The 16,279-nt window shown below is 37.5% G+C and overlaps 1 protein-coding gene across 5 annotated transcripts in view; it reads right to left on the reverse strand.

The window, feature by feature from the left end:
- NAV3 (neuron navigator 3) overlaps nt 1-16,279 on the reverse strand; it is a 599,001-nt gene that overhangs the window by 204,541 nt on the left and 378,181 nt on the right. For all 5 annotated transcript variants that reach the window (XM_081248291.1, XM_081248290.1, XM_081248289.1 and 2 more), the window contains exons 6-7: nt 4,870-4,938; nt 1,569-1,708 (exon numbers count right to left, since the gene is read on the reverse strand). In XM_081248291.1, coding sequence (XP_081104417.1) covers nt 1,569-1,708; nt 4,870-4,938 — 209 coding nt within the window. The remainder of the gene's footprint in view (nt 1-1,568; nt 1,709-4,869; nt 4,939-16,279) is intronic.

A 16,279-nucleotide genomic window follows, 5' to 3' on the forward strand; every position in this document is an offset into this window, starting at 1 on the left:
TCACAAAATGAGGGAGATGTTTTTCTGATACGAAATTCTTGTCCCCTTTCTCTCCAGGAGAAGTGTAAGTCTTCAGTGACATTTCTTAGGTTCTCCAATCAAAGGTTTTATTCTTTATTTTAAAGACAAAATCCTAACTTCCAAACACATACTATTTTCTTCTTTTTCCATTCAACTCAAGAACTGGGGATATTACAGGGATCAAGATACAGTGCTTTGCTTACAGGGATTTACGGTCTGTCCAATTTTGTTTTAATGGGTAGGAAATTTTCATGAAAGTGTATAATTCATAGATCACTCCTGTCAATTCATGTCTGAGTAAGAGAAGTCTAATCAGATAACCCATATGAAACAATTGGAAATGATCTAATCTGAGCCAAAAAGTTTCTACCTGGTTCAATTAGTCAAACCAAATTTGCCAGCTATTCTACTAAGCGTATTTGTGACTTTGGAATTTCATGTCTTGTTGCATGGAGAGTTAAATACCACACAGAGAAGTTAAAGTGTTTTTGTTGTTGTTGTTGTTGTTTTGCGGTATGCGGGCCTCTCACTGCTGTGGCCTCTCCCGTTGCGGAGCACAGGCTCCGGACACGCAGGCTCAGCGGCCATGGCTCACGGGCCCAGCGGCTCCGTGGCATGTAGGATCCTCCCGGACCGGGGCACGAACCCGTGTCCCCTGCATCGACAGGCGGACTCCCAACCACTGCGCCACCAGGGAAGCCCAGAAGTTAAAGTTTTATTGATTAGAAAATACTACCTCAAAATCCCGCAACACACTGCTCCCAACAGCAGAGGTTCTTGATTGTCTCATGGTTCAGATGTAAATTACACATCCTACCGTTTGGATGCAGGCTCCACAGGGATATGCATCAAGCCAGCACCTCTTTAAATATGCACTGTGCACATTAGAGAGAACTGTGTATCATACAGTAGTTAATATATAATCTCCTTTAACACACACTTCCACTGTGTCCTTTCTTCCTGATCAATGTGTGATTGGATATCTCTATCATACACTCGTTCAAGAAAATAAAACAAACATGAATAATTTGTCTCTTATAGGAAAAACTAAGGTCATAATATTTATCTGTCCTGCTGCTGTCAAAGACTAAGTACCCTTCATAATTATGTCTTAAATTCTGATGCTCCAACCTTAACTTCCTCAAACATGTATGGCACTTAATGTTAACTAAATCCAAGGATTTGAAAACATTTCATGTAGTTTTATGATTTCAAGATAAGTGTTCATAAAACACGAGAAAACAAAAGAAAATGCTATTTACACACATCCAGGAGGAACTTTTTTTGAGAAACAGATTTTATACTTGGGGATAATCACTAACCACTTTAATATAAATGACTATATTTCCTTAAAGTGTTCTTCAGATAGAAAAGGTCCTGAAGAAAGCTGGAATTCAGGAGGAGGCACTTAGGCAATATAAGAAAGTCCACTGATAACATTTCCATTCCAAATGCTGTAATACTGCTTAAATACTAGATTTAGCATGTAATTTGTTAGGCTCATATGTTACGCTTGTGCCTTAATGATGTAATGGGCGAACACTCACCTTTTTCATTGCCATTTGCATAATTTGGAGGCTTGTTTTTATCAATGCTGTTAAAGCTCTGACTTCTCCTATTTAAATTGGAGGCTCCCTGGACCTTGCTGCTGCTGCCTGCAGCTGGCACCCTAGAGGGACCTGGAAGCCTGAAATAGTACAAGAAAAATTACATCATTACTGTACATTATAAAAAGATAGGGAACAGGAGGTTCTGAGCAGGGAAGAGTTAATGGGAAAATCAGCATTTACGACATTCAGCAGAAAATGTTGGTTTAAGTGACAAATAGCTAAAAACAAGGTTTGAAAATCTTCAGAAAAATCTTGTTTCATATGATATAACTTGCCTCCAAAGTATATTAATAATGCAGGACAATTAGAAATAAAGTAATTTTAACTAAAAAGTCATGCCTATATGCACCTGATGAATAAAACTTTGATTTAAAGGTACTGTAACAATTACATGAAAAGCAAGGGAAAAATAATACTTAACTAGAATCTATTATATTCTCAGGGTATATTAACCAGCTGCCTGCAGTTGTTGTTAAGTCGTTCTTTTCAATATACGGGACATTTGTTTTTATCTTAGGTGGCTGTATCTTAGATGAACTTGTACATTAATAAAAAGAAGAATAAAGTTACATACAAATTGCAAATAGCAAATGCTTACTGAATATCTAAGGTAGTTAATTACTCGAAAACACGGTGTGGAGACCAAGGTCATGAGTTTGTTCATACTTGACTGATCTGTCTCACATGAAAACTTTCACTCTCTTGCCAAAAGTAAGCACCTAGACTCTAGCTGGTTATCTCACAAGTGTGGCCAACTGATCACACAGGCCATGCGACAAGGATGCAGGTCTCAGAAGAAGAAAATCTATGCTAGTAGAATGACAATTTAAAATACACCTACAGTGATAGTAGCTTTAGCTACTCATTGTGTATGAAGGACAAGACATGAGGAAATGTAGGTAGACTGTATTAGAATTAGGGGAAGTTTGATAGCAGGTAATCATCTGCAGTTATTTTATTTGAACTATAATTAAACATCAGTTTGGATCATTTATTTCACTGTTTAAACAGTTTCCATATTAAAATTTCAGGTATCAATTATTTCAAGAACTGTGTGTAAAATATGCAATTACTATATTTTATTTTATACTAATACTAATGTATATTGTGTATGTATAGTAAACTCAATCCGCATAAATGAAAAACTAGAAATCAAGAATTAATATTGGCATCTTAAGACATATTTAAAAACATGATATTAAGGGTTGCCAGCATCTTTGCTAGTATTTGCTGCCACCATGTGAATGTCACTATGTACTGCTCTGATAAGTTCTATTTTAAAAGAAAAATAACAAAAACAATCCATAACTTATAAATGTAGCAAATAATTTTTTCTTGTTATACAAAATGTTTAAAATAAAAGAATGTTTATATCTATTATATTGGTACCCAACATATCACAATTTCACAATCAGTTGCTACAATATTCAAATTTTAACTCACCTTATTATACTACTTGACACATTATTTCCATAGATTATCAGGAAATCAAACTCTTAAATGTATACTATAAATATTTTATAATAGTAACAGGTATTGCGGAATGGAATGAACATCAGGAAAACACACACGCCAGCTTAGACCAGAAATGTTGATATCTTGGAATGGTTAATAGTTTCAAAATGTTGACTGTATTTTGGAGTTTAAATACATATGGCTAATAAATAGTTCCTTCAGCTATTTTGCTAATTAGAGGTTGTGTCATGCACAAGATTAGAATCTTTTCCAAATGACTGCAGCATTTAACTTTTACTCAAATGGATCTACAGGGTTTGTAAGTCTAGCACAATAACCACAGACACCAGGAATTTTGAATACCAGTGATTGCACTATGTAGAAGGAACTCAACTAATTAATTTGGCCAAATGTCCCATCATAATAAATCTGAGAACTAGTCCTATAGACACAGCCATAGACTTAGAAAGTTCATTCCAAACTCACATTTATAAACAAATTTTGTCACAAAATTTGCCCTGCTTGCAATGAAACTTGACCTGTTTCTAGAAAGCAATTGAAATACATTTTGATCTTGACTGTGACCCATGAAGCCAAGTGATCTTTAGTCCTCAGAAGAACAAATTAAAACAAATTAAAAAATCCATTTGCTCTTCTCATTACCCTAATCTGACAGTCAGCCAGAGCTCAAGATCATTCATCAAAGTAATAAAAAGAGAAATGAGAATGAAGCCAAAAAAAGAGATGTTCTATTAAATCAAAGAAGTACTTAAAATATATTTTATATTCATTAAGTCTTAGAAGTAGTAATAAAAAATGCTTACTGAACATGGCAGGTCACTGTTCTTTGCACATCCTAGTTTATATCATTTCTTTTGATTTTTAATTAAATACCCTTTTAATTTGCCTTTTCAGAATCAGTTTAATTACTATGGAAATGAACATAACTTAGGAAACCAAGGCAAGGGGAAAAGCACATAACCTCAAGTTAAGGCATCATAAGTAGTTCTTTTGGTCAAACACTGCATAATATGATTCATTATTAGAGTAGTGACTAGTAAACCACTACTGAGATACTTCCCCAGTGAGTGAGATGGCACATATAATCACATAATAATCAGGGGGGCAAAACACATTTGCTGTGGCTTCACTTAGCTGTACCATCATGCCTCCAGTAAACTAACATTAAAAAAAATCACTTTCCACACATTTTTCTATACCAGTATTTTCCAAACAGTATATAACGCACTGTCATTTACTATAATAGACTGCCTTTAAAATACATATGTCATGAAGAAGCAAAAATTTAAATGATTAAAGATAAAAGAATGGTTCAGGCTGAGCTGGTGCTAATTTCCCCACAAAAATCTGCCAATGTTTTCTCACTTCTGCTTCAAAATGTGCAATAATTAATGCGTACCCATTTCAAAAAGCAATTACAATCTTGTTTTACTTCCAGATTTGTGGCCTGGAAAGAATGGGGTCTTCAAAGTAATTTTTTTCCTTGACTTTCTCTAAGCCTAGAACCTAGACTTCAGCCCAGTCATAGCACTATGTATAACTAAACTGAATTAGAAGAACCCAAGACCCATTTCATAATCTAACACAAACATGCTCACCCCCAAGAAGGCGTATGGGAATCTACTTGGAAGAATTCTTTACTCTAACCTTTTCATCCAGAAGTATGTCAGTTTTTGAAAAAATTTAGAATGATAGGACAAAATATCACTGGGCATTTACTTTATTATCACTAACAAGCAATAAATTAGAGATATTAACTGACCTAGTAGGCTTTTTTTGACTGGTTGCAATTCCACTGTGATTAGACTGAGTTGCATATCTGGCTGCCAGACTGTATGAGGAGAAACAGAGAAATTGAATTAAAGAGATTCTTTGAACATGGAAAGAAAGTACAAACTTACAAGAAAACTATGAGTTAATGAAATGCAATTAGAACATGTATAAACATGTATAAAGAATAAATTAGAAAATTATGATAATGCAACATATATACCATGACCTTTGATTATGGACATATTATGAAATAAATAATGCTGTGGACCCCTTAATAAGTGTGTCATCAATGAATTTTAAAAAATGGTTGTGCGACAATATTAACATTTTTAAAGTAATATTATTCCATCTTAGAAAAAATTCAACCTTTGTAAATGACAGTGAAAACTTCAGGAAAGCTAAAGTTTGACTTAACACCATAGCAAGATCTCTTTCTCAGAAAGATTCAAATGCAAAAAAGAGCATGAAATGAGAGTCATTATTTTCTTTTATAAACTCTTCTAGTCTGTTGTTTTAACCTAAATACTATTTTGAAAGCCAAAAGATTAAAATATCTGGTTTCTGTGTAGTAAGTTATTGTTCATCTCTAGTCCTGGATAGAATATGTTATGGAAGTGATTAATACAAGATGTTTTTCTAGAGAAAGATCTATGCAAAAAACTAAGATTAAAATGGAGTCAAATTCTTCAAAAACAGACTGAACAACTGCTGATGACAATTTCTGGGCATTCTTGGATTACAATTCTTAATGATTTTTTAAATCACAATCTTTGGTCAAAAACACACTGAAAAGCATTATGGAAACCAAGTTTTGAAGAGCAGTGGATACTTTATAAACTAAATGAACATTTGTGCTTTAACTTGAACTGATTTCTGAATTACCTAATGGTTCTGAAATTAGTGTTCTGAAGGATATCGTAAGACTCAGTGGGCCTAAACACGTTCACATGTGCTGTGATGGTCACGAGTTGATGTGTGAGTGGAGAATCACTCTGCTGGTGAATTGTGATGACTCTACATGAACACATTTGTTGTACATGCACAGTTTCCAAGGCTTCCAAGGAAACAGGAACAACATGGAGTTGTTGGAATCAGGGTGGAAGGGTCATGTGGAGCCCTGCTGTTAATCCAGTTGCTTTGCTGCCAAGTAGAGGGTATTTAACCAAGGGAAGGATCCCTTAAGATGGTGACATGTTTCCTAAGTAAACTCTTACTCCATGCAGCCAGTCTGTGGTGGGAGTATGCAGGCCTTTGAACTGCCTGGCTAGAGAGGAATAAAGAATTCCTCATATCTAGACAGCTTTTCAGAGCACTTGTTTTTCAAGTGGACATGTGATATATTCTTATTTGCAGAGAGTGCATTCTGTATTCTAACTGTACTGGACACTGAGACAACTGGCTACCACTGGCCAAACTACCTCAGCAACAATAATATCAGAGGACAATTTAAAAGTAAAAACCAAAGCACTCCAATGAAATATTAATTCAAAAATTAAAACTAAAAGTACCCAAAGTGAAAAAAAAAGAATCTTCTGTGAACATGTCAGTCTGCTTTGTCAACCCAAGAATAAGAGAACTACCTACAGGTTCACTATGATGTCTTCTATCCTGTACCCTCCAAATTGAACACAAATATTAGCAGGAGAGATGCCAATAAAACAATGTACTTTCCCTCGGGGAACTGAAGCCACCTCATTGATTTTTTCTTCCATGATTTTAAAGATGTATCATTCTAGTATAGAAGTGGAAAACCAACAACAAAATCTAGAGGTTAATCGACTTGGTCAAAATCAATCTGATTTTATCGCCCACTTGTGTTTTCTAATTATTATGAGAATACTCTACTAGTTGCCTATATTTTTGCACCAAGCCATCCTACTTTAATTCTTTGAAACTGGGCTTCTGCTCTATACTATCCTTACAAATGTGAAACTGTTATTTGAAGAAGCGTTTGATTCAACTCTCACCATATTCTAATATTTTTGTATTTGGCCATATTTTTCCCTCTGCCTTTTTAATTTCTCTCTTTCATAGACTGTCATACTAATAAACTCACTTGACCTACCCACCATCATTCTTATCCATTTTCTCTTTCTTTCACCAGGCCCTCTTCCATTACCCATCTCTTAAAAGCATGCTTTGTCATATGTCATCTTTCCTCAAACACTTGTATGCATTCTTTCATTTGATTCTTACCTAAGATTTCAGGTGAAATCTACTAGAAACTAGAGTTAATAGCTGCATCATACTCCCAGTCATCAGTATCAACTGAATAAAAGACATCTATTTCCATGACCTTCAAAATCAATTACCACATCAAACTCACCATTTTCCTTTTTTTAATCCCCCAAGTTCTAATCAGATCCTTCCTTTCATTTCATGATTTCTGTACACAGGGGCACCATTTTCTTTAGGTCTTTGGGCTTGAAACCTCAATAGTCAACACTTTCCTTTTTCCTTCCTTTTAATTATTGTAGATGTGCAATCAATACCCTGCCACGCTGATTCAACCTCTACAAATTTATCTATGTTCTCCTTCCACCTAACTCAAGCCCCAACACTTCTCACAATGCCTCTAGCTCCTTTCTTTCTTTCTTTCTTTCTTCCTTCCTTCCTTTCTCTCTCTCTCTCTCTCTTTCTTTCTTCCTTCCTTCCTTTTTTCCCTGGCCCTGGCTCTCTACGCAGCAGAAACAAATTTCTTCCCCCGCAGTGCTTGTGATACCATGTCCCTAATTTCAGATTTACAAATGGGCTAGTAACAAAGCAGGTGAGTAGGTACAGCCAAAGCAGTTTATTAGTGAAATAGACACAAGGGACATGTAGACACAGCTCTGAGGCAAGTGGGGGTAGATAAATAGAGTCAGAACACCACTAAACTAAGGATTTGCAGACATCTGGTTAGAAGATTATGTATTCTTTTCCTGAAATGTTGTCAAATGAAAATGCTTCTAGCTAATGGGTGGCAAAAAGCATCAGAAACAAAAGCACAAAAAAATAAATATCTTGAGACACACTGTGGGTTCTACAAAAGGAAGTATCTTCTCATCTATCCTGTAAAGTAGAATATCAAGGGAAAGCTTTTTATTTCCCCTAACATGGAAGGGAAGAGGAGGAGATTAGAGAAAGTCAATTAAAAAAAAGGATGAAACTCATCTGGTGTTCAATACACAGAAGGATCCAAACTGCCAGAACTATCCAATACAGCTTCAGTGCAAATCCCCATGTAGAACTGTAATATCCATTTATTATAAGGAAAGAAAGCTTCTCAAAGTAAACCGATCCTGAATTGCAATCACCTATTTTTTTTTTTTTTTTTTTGTGGTACACGGGCCTCTCACTGTTGTGGCCTCTCCCGTTGTGGAGCACAGGCTCCGGACGCGCAGGCTCAGAGGCCATGGCTCACGGGCCCAGCCGCTCCAGCGGCATGTGGGATCTTCCCGGACTGGGGCATGAACCCGTGTCCCCTGCATTGGCAGGCGGACTCTCAACCACTGAGCCACCAGAGAAGCCCAACAATCACCTATTTTTATTAACCACCAGAGCCTCACTACTCAAGGTGTTGTCCACAGACGAACAAAATGGCATCACCTGGGTCTTGTTAGAAATACTGAATATTAGGTCTCATCCCAAATCTACTGAATCAGAATCTGCATTTTAACAGGATTCCTATGCATAATAAAAGCTGTGCTCTACAGAACATCCACAGATGTCCAAGCTTGGAAGAAAAACACTTGTTTCCAAAGTCAAAGAGCATAATCTAAACATCTCAAGCCATGCCTCATTTTCTATTCTGCTGCTGCTGCTTTAGATAGCGCTGACACCCTCCTTCCTCTAGAAATCCTCAACTCACTTAGCTTTCTTAACACAACAGCTGTCTCTTGAGTTACTCCTCCTCCTCCTTCCAAGACACAGGTCCACTCACCATCACCCCTTCTAAATTTTGTACTATGCCCATGAATATTTTCAAAACCATAACCCTAGGTATCAGCTAGTATATCCCTCCATTCTTTTTATATCAAATCTGTATTTTATAGTCCAATCTCATTTCTAAACTCAGAGCCTCTTTTCTAAGTATCTCATTATCTCCTACATATTCTACCTGGATCTATCAGCTATATTGCTCCCAGATATCCCCAAAATGTTCAAACCTTAACTCATTATTCTTTCAAATCACCTCTCTCTCTTTGACTTTGTTATTTAAATTTAGTGTCACCAACTTTTTTTTTTTCCATTGAACAAAGAAGAGTTGTCTTCTTTGACATGACCCACTCCATTTCTACCTCTGTGTCATTTCTCTCATGGACTCTAATAATGCCCCTCCACTAGTCTCTTTGTTATCACCCCTTTTTTATTGCCAACCAAATCCAATCATTCTTCTCACAGTCAACAGAACTAACTTTCCCAAGAAAGAATAGATGTCAATCTGTTTCTTTGAAATTGCTGTTGACTCCCCACTGTCTGTAGGATATAGTCCAAGCTCTGTGATCTGGTTTACTGAGTGTTTCCGTGTGTCTCCTCAGACTCTCTTACAGCTTCATCTCCTCTGCACGTCCTCCATCCCACGTTCTCCACTGTCATCACACCTCTGCTTCTGGCCTGAGACCTCTTCTCCCCCGGCTCCATGGCTTTTCTCATGAGGTTTCCTTCATCTGCAACACCCTGGCTTCTCTTCCCCACATTATGAAATCTTACTTCTGCTTTAAGATCCTGCTCAAGTGTCACCTCCTTCTTGAGGCATTTCTCAAGTCTTGTAGAGTTAGTTTTGTCCCCCATTAGTCCCCAGGTCTTTATTCATCTCTAAGGATTAGGTTAACATGGAAATGTATCAGGGTAAATGCTTATCTCCTGAACAGATTGCATTGTTCACCAGGACAGGAATTACGGTATGTTCATTTCTTCATTCTCAGTTCCTATCATGGGTTGGTATGTGTTCAGTAATTAACTATTGATTGCTAGTTACTGGGTAGTATTATCAAAAAATGGTATGTCATATCACCATCTTTTAACCAAGGGAAATTGTTTTAAGGATGGAAGTATCCGAAGTATACTAAAGGAAGACACTTGTCTTCATTGTGTCCTTATTAAGTGACAGCTTACCTTTATTTTCTCATTTATTACTCACAATAGTCCTGCAAAGGTGATACCCTACTCCTGACTAAAAAATATGAAACCGCCTTTAAACATTAAGTAACTTGTACAAGTTATACATCTGATAAATAATAGTACTGAAATTTAAACTTTCTTCTGTTGGATTCTATAAGCTGTGCTATGTTCTACTATATCATATCATTTTCTTGCAAAGTACAACTTGTGATACTTTAATGCTTCTTTTGCTATTCATTGCATTTTGGATTTGTGAGTATCTCCAAGACATTATATGATAATAACTTTATATTGCCTTCAGAGTATCATCTCTTCCAGTGTCAAATAAATCTACTTTCAATAGACACTCTTCAGCATTTAGATAGGGAATTTTAAATAATTTCATCCAACAGATGACTTTATGTAGAAATAGGAAATAAACAGTAAAACAAATTTTAAATGGTCTGATGCTTTTAATGTCCAAGCAATTCTCAAAAATCTTCCAAGTAAACACTATCTTTTAAATGTTTAAGCCACATTTTAGTAAGAGCTAGAAAATTACGGCATACTATTTATAACTTGCCACTCCCATGTTCATTGCACACATGACTAATTAATCAATCACAGAACTTTTTTCTGCTGAGTCCTGTGGTAGCCTCAAAATCCTTGGCTAGGATTCCAGCAACCCTTATTAATCAGAACACTTAGAATGAGAGTAAAAACTTACTCGATCTCTTCCTTATGCTCTCATCAAATATTGTTAAGAAGATTTTGAGTGGCTCAGTGCAAGATTTTTGTGGAAGGTTCTATTTCTGTTGTAGTTATTCTAGCAGTGGACTTCCATGCAGAAGTAAAAATTATATGATCTTATTCCTTAGCTTTCATCTTCAAAAATCAAATTGGACCCAGATATAAAGACATGTGCGTCATTAAAAGTCATCAAAACATAATATCTGAGCGTCACACGTCTATCATTCTTTACCTCCGTTGGCCACTATCAAGGTTCTTTCAAAAAAAAAAAATCTCAGTTGAGACAGTTAATATTTGAATTGCCTTAACTGGTATTTAATTCCTATGATAGTTAAAATATTCTTTTAACAACTACTAATTGCCCAAGTAAAAAGTTGGAGAGCCACAGTAACTTCCTAAGAAATTGAGCCTTTGTCATGACCACAACAGAGAATACCAAAAGGTTTAAACTGCAGAATAAATAATAAATTCCCAGATTAGTGAGAACCTTTTCTTTGATATGTAAAGAAGAAATTGGGGGGATGAAAGAGGTTGGGATATTTAGCAAGCCTGGAACCAGGAGACCACATAGGAAATCACTGCTACAATTCAGGCAAGATTTGATGAGGGCCTGAATGGAGGCAGAGGCACAGGAAATAAGAGTAAATGATTAATGAGAGAAGTTATAATCATGGACATAGGACTTGAAGGGAAAATCTAAGATGGCTCTGGGGCCTCTGGCTTGGGTTGCGCAGTACAGTTACATGGGAACAGAGGGCAGGAAAAAGAGTTTTAACATCCCTGATAGAGTGTAAAAAGAGAAAAAAAAATCAAGACTCCACTTTTAAGTTATGTCATTAGTCAAAGGGTGAATAAAGTAACAGGAAATACTAGGAAGATGGATATTCACAGGTGAATAAATCCATTTTCACAGCAGAGATAAAGTAAAGATCACTTTATGGTCATATCATAATAGCTCTTTTTTAAAGCACATAATAGTTTTGGATATTGAATAAATTAATAAGAAATTGACTTCACACCCCTAAGGTACTTAAAGTGGCAGACAGACATAGATATTGAGAAATCTGATTTAGTTTTGTGTTCCACTTATTCTAATAAGCATATATTGATTGACGTTATCCACCAATTAATAAACCATTAAAAAGGTTTTTATTGACCACCAGCATGTATCAGCAATGTGCTAGAACGATTTAATTTGGGAAAATTAGTTTTTTTTTTTTTTTTTTTTTTGCGGTATGCGGTATGCGGGCCTCTCACTGTTGTGGCCTCTCCCGTTGTGGAGCACAGGCTCCGGATGCGCAGGCTCAGCGGCCATGGCTCACGGGCCCAGCCGCTCCGCGGCATGTGGGATCTTCCCGGATCGGGGCACGAACCCGTGTCCCCTGCATCGGCAGGCGGACTCTCAACCACTGTGCCACCAGGGAAGCCCCCACCTATCACTTTTGATGCTACTACATTCTTACTCTAAGACCCACAAGCATGGACATCTCAGGACAGTGCCTGAGCTTTTAACTCTGGCTCAGTCTCCTGGTTTATAATTACTTTGAGACCCGATTTCGTGCAAGCAAATACAATTGTCTTATTCTCCCTCAAACCTCTCTGGATACTACTCACTCTTCTTGTTTTCTAAAGTCAACAATATCAAGCCCTATAGGTCCTAATCTTATAAAGAATCATCAGAAAATTGCCCCAATAGGACATCCAAGAACCAGCATTCCCAAAACAACATGCACAGGATGAGCCTTCCAGAAACTACAATTCTCAAAACTGTACATAATCCCCAAAGTATCTCAAATACAGAATTTCATAAATGTTCTGTTTTGTGATACAGTCATTAGATGAAAATATAGTTTTGATATGCTTAATGCTATAGTATATTTGCTTTAATATTTCAACCACAGTTTTGTGTTAGATTTGCACTCTAAATGTCACAACTAATTTGAAAGACAGGGGTAAAATGTGTCAGCAATTGAGGCAGTCCTCTATAACAACAACAAAAATAATTTGCCTTTAAGAAGGTAGCAAACAGGCCTCCATGATTCTGAATATATTGCAAAACAACAAAAGGAATTCTCTTGTTTGCTCACTTGACCCATAAATGTTTGTAGTCTCCAGAGTTTTGTTCTGAGCCCTCCTTTTCTTCCCTAGCTTTATACTCTCTTCCTGAGTGATCTCTTCCATTTCTATAGTTTCAGTCAACAAAACATTGCTAAGCCGATGTTCCCAGGTCCATATATCTGGCCCTGACCACTCCTCTGGGCTCCAGAGCCTCATATTAGATATCACCATCTAGAAGTCCCACTGAAATGTCAAATTCATGAAGGCCAAAGCTGAACTTCCTTCTCTGCATCTCCTTCTCATCTGTTTCCACCACAGCATTACTATTTTTTCCCTTGTTGAAATACATCACCACCAGTGAGTCAACAAAACTAGAAATGTGATGATTTCTTTGGCCCTTACCTCCAAACAGTCCCCAAATCCAGCTTCCTCAGTCCCACCCTCATGCCTATTAACACTAAATTGCTCAAACTCTTGCCTCTATAGCTATAATGTATGACAAACCCGCACCCTTTCACATTTCTCCCCAAAACACATTTTTCTCCACCCTGTCACCAAGGTCATGTTCCTAAGTTATAAGCAGCCTCATTTTCCTTCTGCTAAGGAAATTCCTGAAGCAACTTCCTTTACCTTCAAGAAAGAACTCCCAGCTCCTAGATGGAGCATCCAGAGCCCCCATGAATTGGCCTCTGCCTACTTTTCTAGCCTCCCTCTCATCATGCCCTGTGGCAATTTAAACCCAGAGCTACAATCAATTATTTGATGCTCCTGTCATTAAAAGGTGAGATCTCTATCCCACCCACCCTCCCTTTGAAGCTGGGTGGAATTGTCAGTCCTTCAACTATTGGGTCACAATACATTTGGGTCACAGTACAATGTCCCTGAGACAGCCATGCTGGTGAGGCCATATGTAGTCACTGTTCCAGACACGTGAGTGAAGAAGTCACCTCAAAAGTGGATTCTCCAACCACAGGCTGCCATGGGGCAGCCTGTGACACTCCCGCCATTCCACCCTTCCCTGTGAAGGTTGCAGAAATAGTGGAGTGGAGACAAGCCATTCCTGCTGCGCCCTGTCTGACTCCTAAGCTCACAAAATCCACGAGTATAATAAAATCGCTATTGTTTTGTGCCAATATATTTTAAACAGCAAGAGATACCCAGAACACATTTCCACTTTCACTTTCTGCTCAGCCAAAAAGTGGCAGTTTCCTGAAAATGAAATGGCATTTTCCTCACCAGTGCCTTTGTATGGGCTTTTGCACTCTGTTGAAGTAGTTAGCACACCTCACTGAACCACCTGTTTAAACATCTAGGTCCTCTGTTAGATGACGAAATAAAAGGCGAAATAAAAGGTTAAAGCATCACCAGATCTCAGCTGCACATCTAGCATAATTCCTGGCACATAGGGGGGGCTGAATCTTTATTTGTTGAAAGGTCACATCTGAACTTTCAAACCACCAGTAAGAAAGAACCCTGTGCTCTAAGGTAATATATGGAAGATCACTAGAACAATATTGTTTTTCATTAAGCCATGTGGTATTCATGGACTACGCACAGCGACTGGTTCATCAAAACATAAAAATAAGCACAAAACAGTAATTTTTTAAATGGATGTACTTAATATAAATATGATAATACACTATGTTTATCAGAGCAATCTTTCATATTCTGTAGGTTTTTATAACTCCTCATCTATATTAAGAGATTTTACAGAAAATTGTTTTAGAATCAACCATCTTTCCTCCCTTCAGTCTACTTAACTTCAGCCTTGGAATCACACAAATAGGAGTGGAAATCCCTATACAGAATCCCTCTACAGTCACACCTTTAGTACTCTTGATTCCCAAAGAAAGAGAAAAAATGCTTAATCATAAAATCACATTTGGGGCTTCCCTGGTGGCGCAGTGGTTGAGGGTCCGCCTGCCGATGCAGGGGACACGGGTTCGTGCCCCGGTCCGGGAAGATCCCACATGCCGCGGAGCGGCTGGGCCCGTGAGCCATGGCCGCTGAGCCTGCGCGTCCGGAGCCTGTGCTCCGCAACGGGAGAGGCCACAACAGCGAGAGGCCCGCGTAACGCAAAAAAAAAAAAAAAAAAAAAAAAGAAAATCACATTTGTTCTACTAACAACACTATTCCCAAGGAACCAAGGAGGAATACAAAGAAGCAAATTACACAATATGAGGTAAGAAATTTCTTGGGCATAAATTTTGGTGGAAGTTTTTTACCTCCCAATTTTACTTTTCTTTTGTAAGATGGTATGTGAAGAAGACAGGAATTATTTCCTCTCAAATTTACTAAAAATGCCTTGAGAGAAAATTAGGGATAAATTACCCAAGGTGTATTATAATTAAGTACATTGGAAGAAAGTCTTAAACTAAGGATTTTATATAAAATAACAAACATTGAAGATAGTAGAACATATTCACTAAAATTTTTAAGGCTGAGATAGATTGAAATACATTTCCTTATATATCCTATGATTGCTAGAAATAAAACCGTATCTTCAGAATTAATATTTAAATAATTCTTTAAACCAAATTCTTCCTTTAGTATATACAGTTTCCCTTCTGTAGGATCCTTGTGCAATGTTATAAAATGATAACTGACAAGCTAATAGCTCTAAAAAAGAGGAAAGTGTTCGGCCACTTCTGCAAAATATCTTTTGTACCTTAAAACTATATACACTCCTTCAAAAATATTTAAGACATTTTGTAACAACTATACTCACATCAGAGTATGTGATAAAAATATGTTGTCCCTATACATAAATTTTGCTGAGACTTCACTAAAAACAGTTATTGCCTAATCCATAAATGAGTCAGAAGCTTAGCCTTCATCCACATGTGTTTCTTTTTAGCAGCTGGGTGGCTGAAATATCATCCTGATTACATGTGAGACAGGTTACTGTGATAACTTATCCCATTAGTGAAATATGGCATGTAAATCTATTATAACCTCTGTCTTATCTTAAATTTTAACTGACAGTTAATAAGGCCACCTGCATGGTCTGCTTTTGAGGGATCTCAAAACAGTAACTAAAGAGGGAGATGCCTGGCTAGGATATTACTGCATCAAAGTCTCATGCTCTTTCAGGAATGGAGAACTTCAAGATAAAGAACTCAGGAAACCAGGCTCACATTTCTCTCACAATGTTACCATAAATTAGATTTTCACACTGCTTTTACTTACATGTAGCTCAAAACACTATGCTGCTGCATGGATCTTTTCCATTTACAACTTTCAGTGTGGAGTAAAATTATATCGCAATGCATTCAGTGCTCCATTCTAAAAGCCCATTTTAATGCAACCACCTTAAAAAAACTGGACCCTTGGGCTTCCCTGGTGGCACAGTGGTTGAGAGTCCGCCTGCCGATGCAGGGGACACGGGTTCGTGCCCCGGTCTGGGAGGATCCCACATGCCGCGGAGCGGCTGGGCCCGTGAGCCATGGCCGCTGAGCCTGCGCTCCGCAACGGGAGAGGCCACAACAGTGAGAGGCCCGCGTACAGCT

Source organism: Mesoplodon bidens (genome assembly GCF_964165515.1).
Source record: "Mesoplodon bidens genome assembly, chromosome: 11".
Lineage (NCBI taxonomy): Eukaryota > Metazoa > Chordata > Mammalia > Artiodactyla > Ziphiidae > Mesoplodon > Mesoplodon bidens.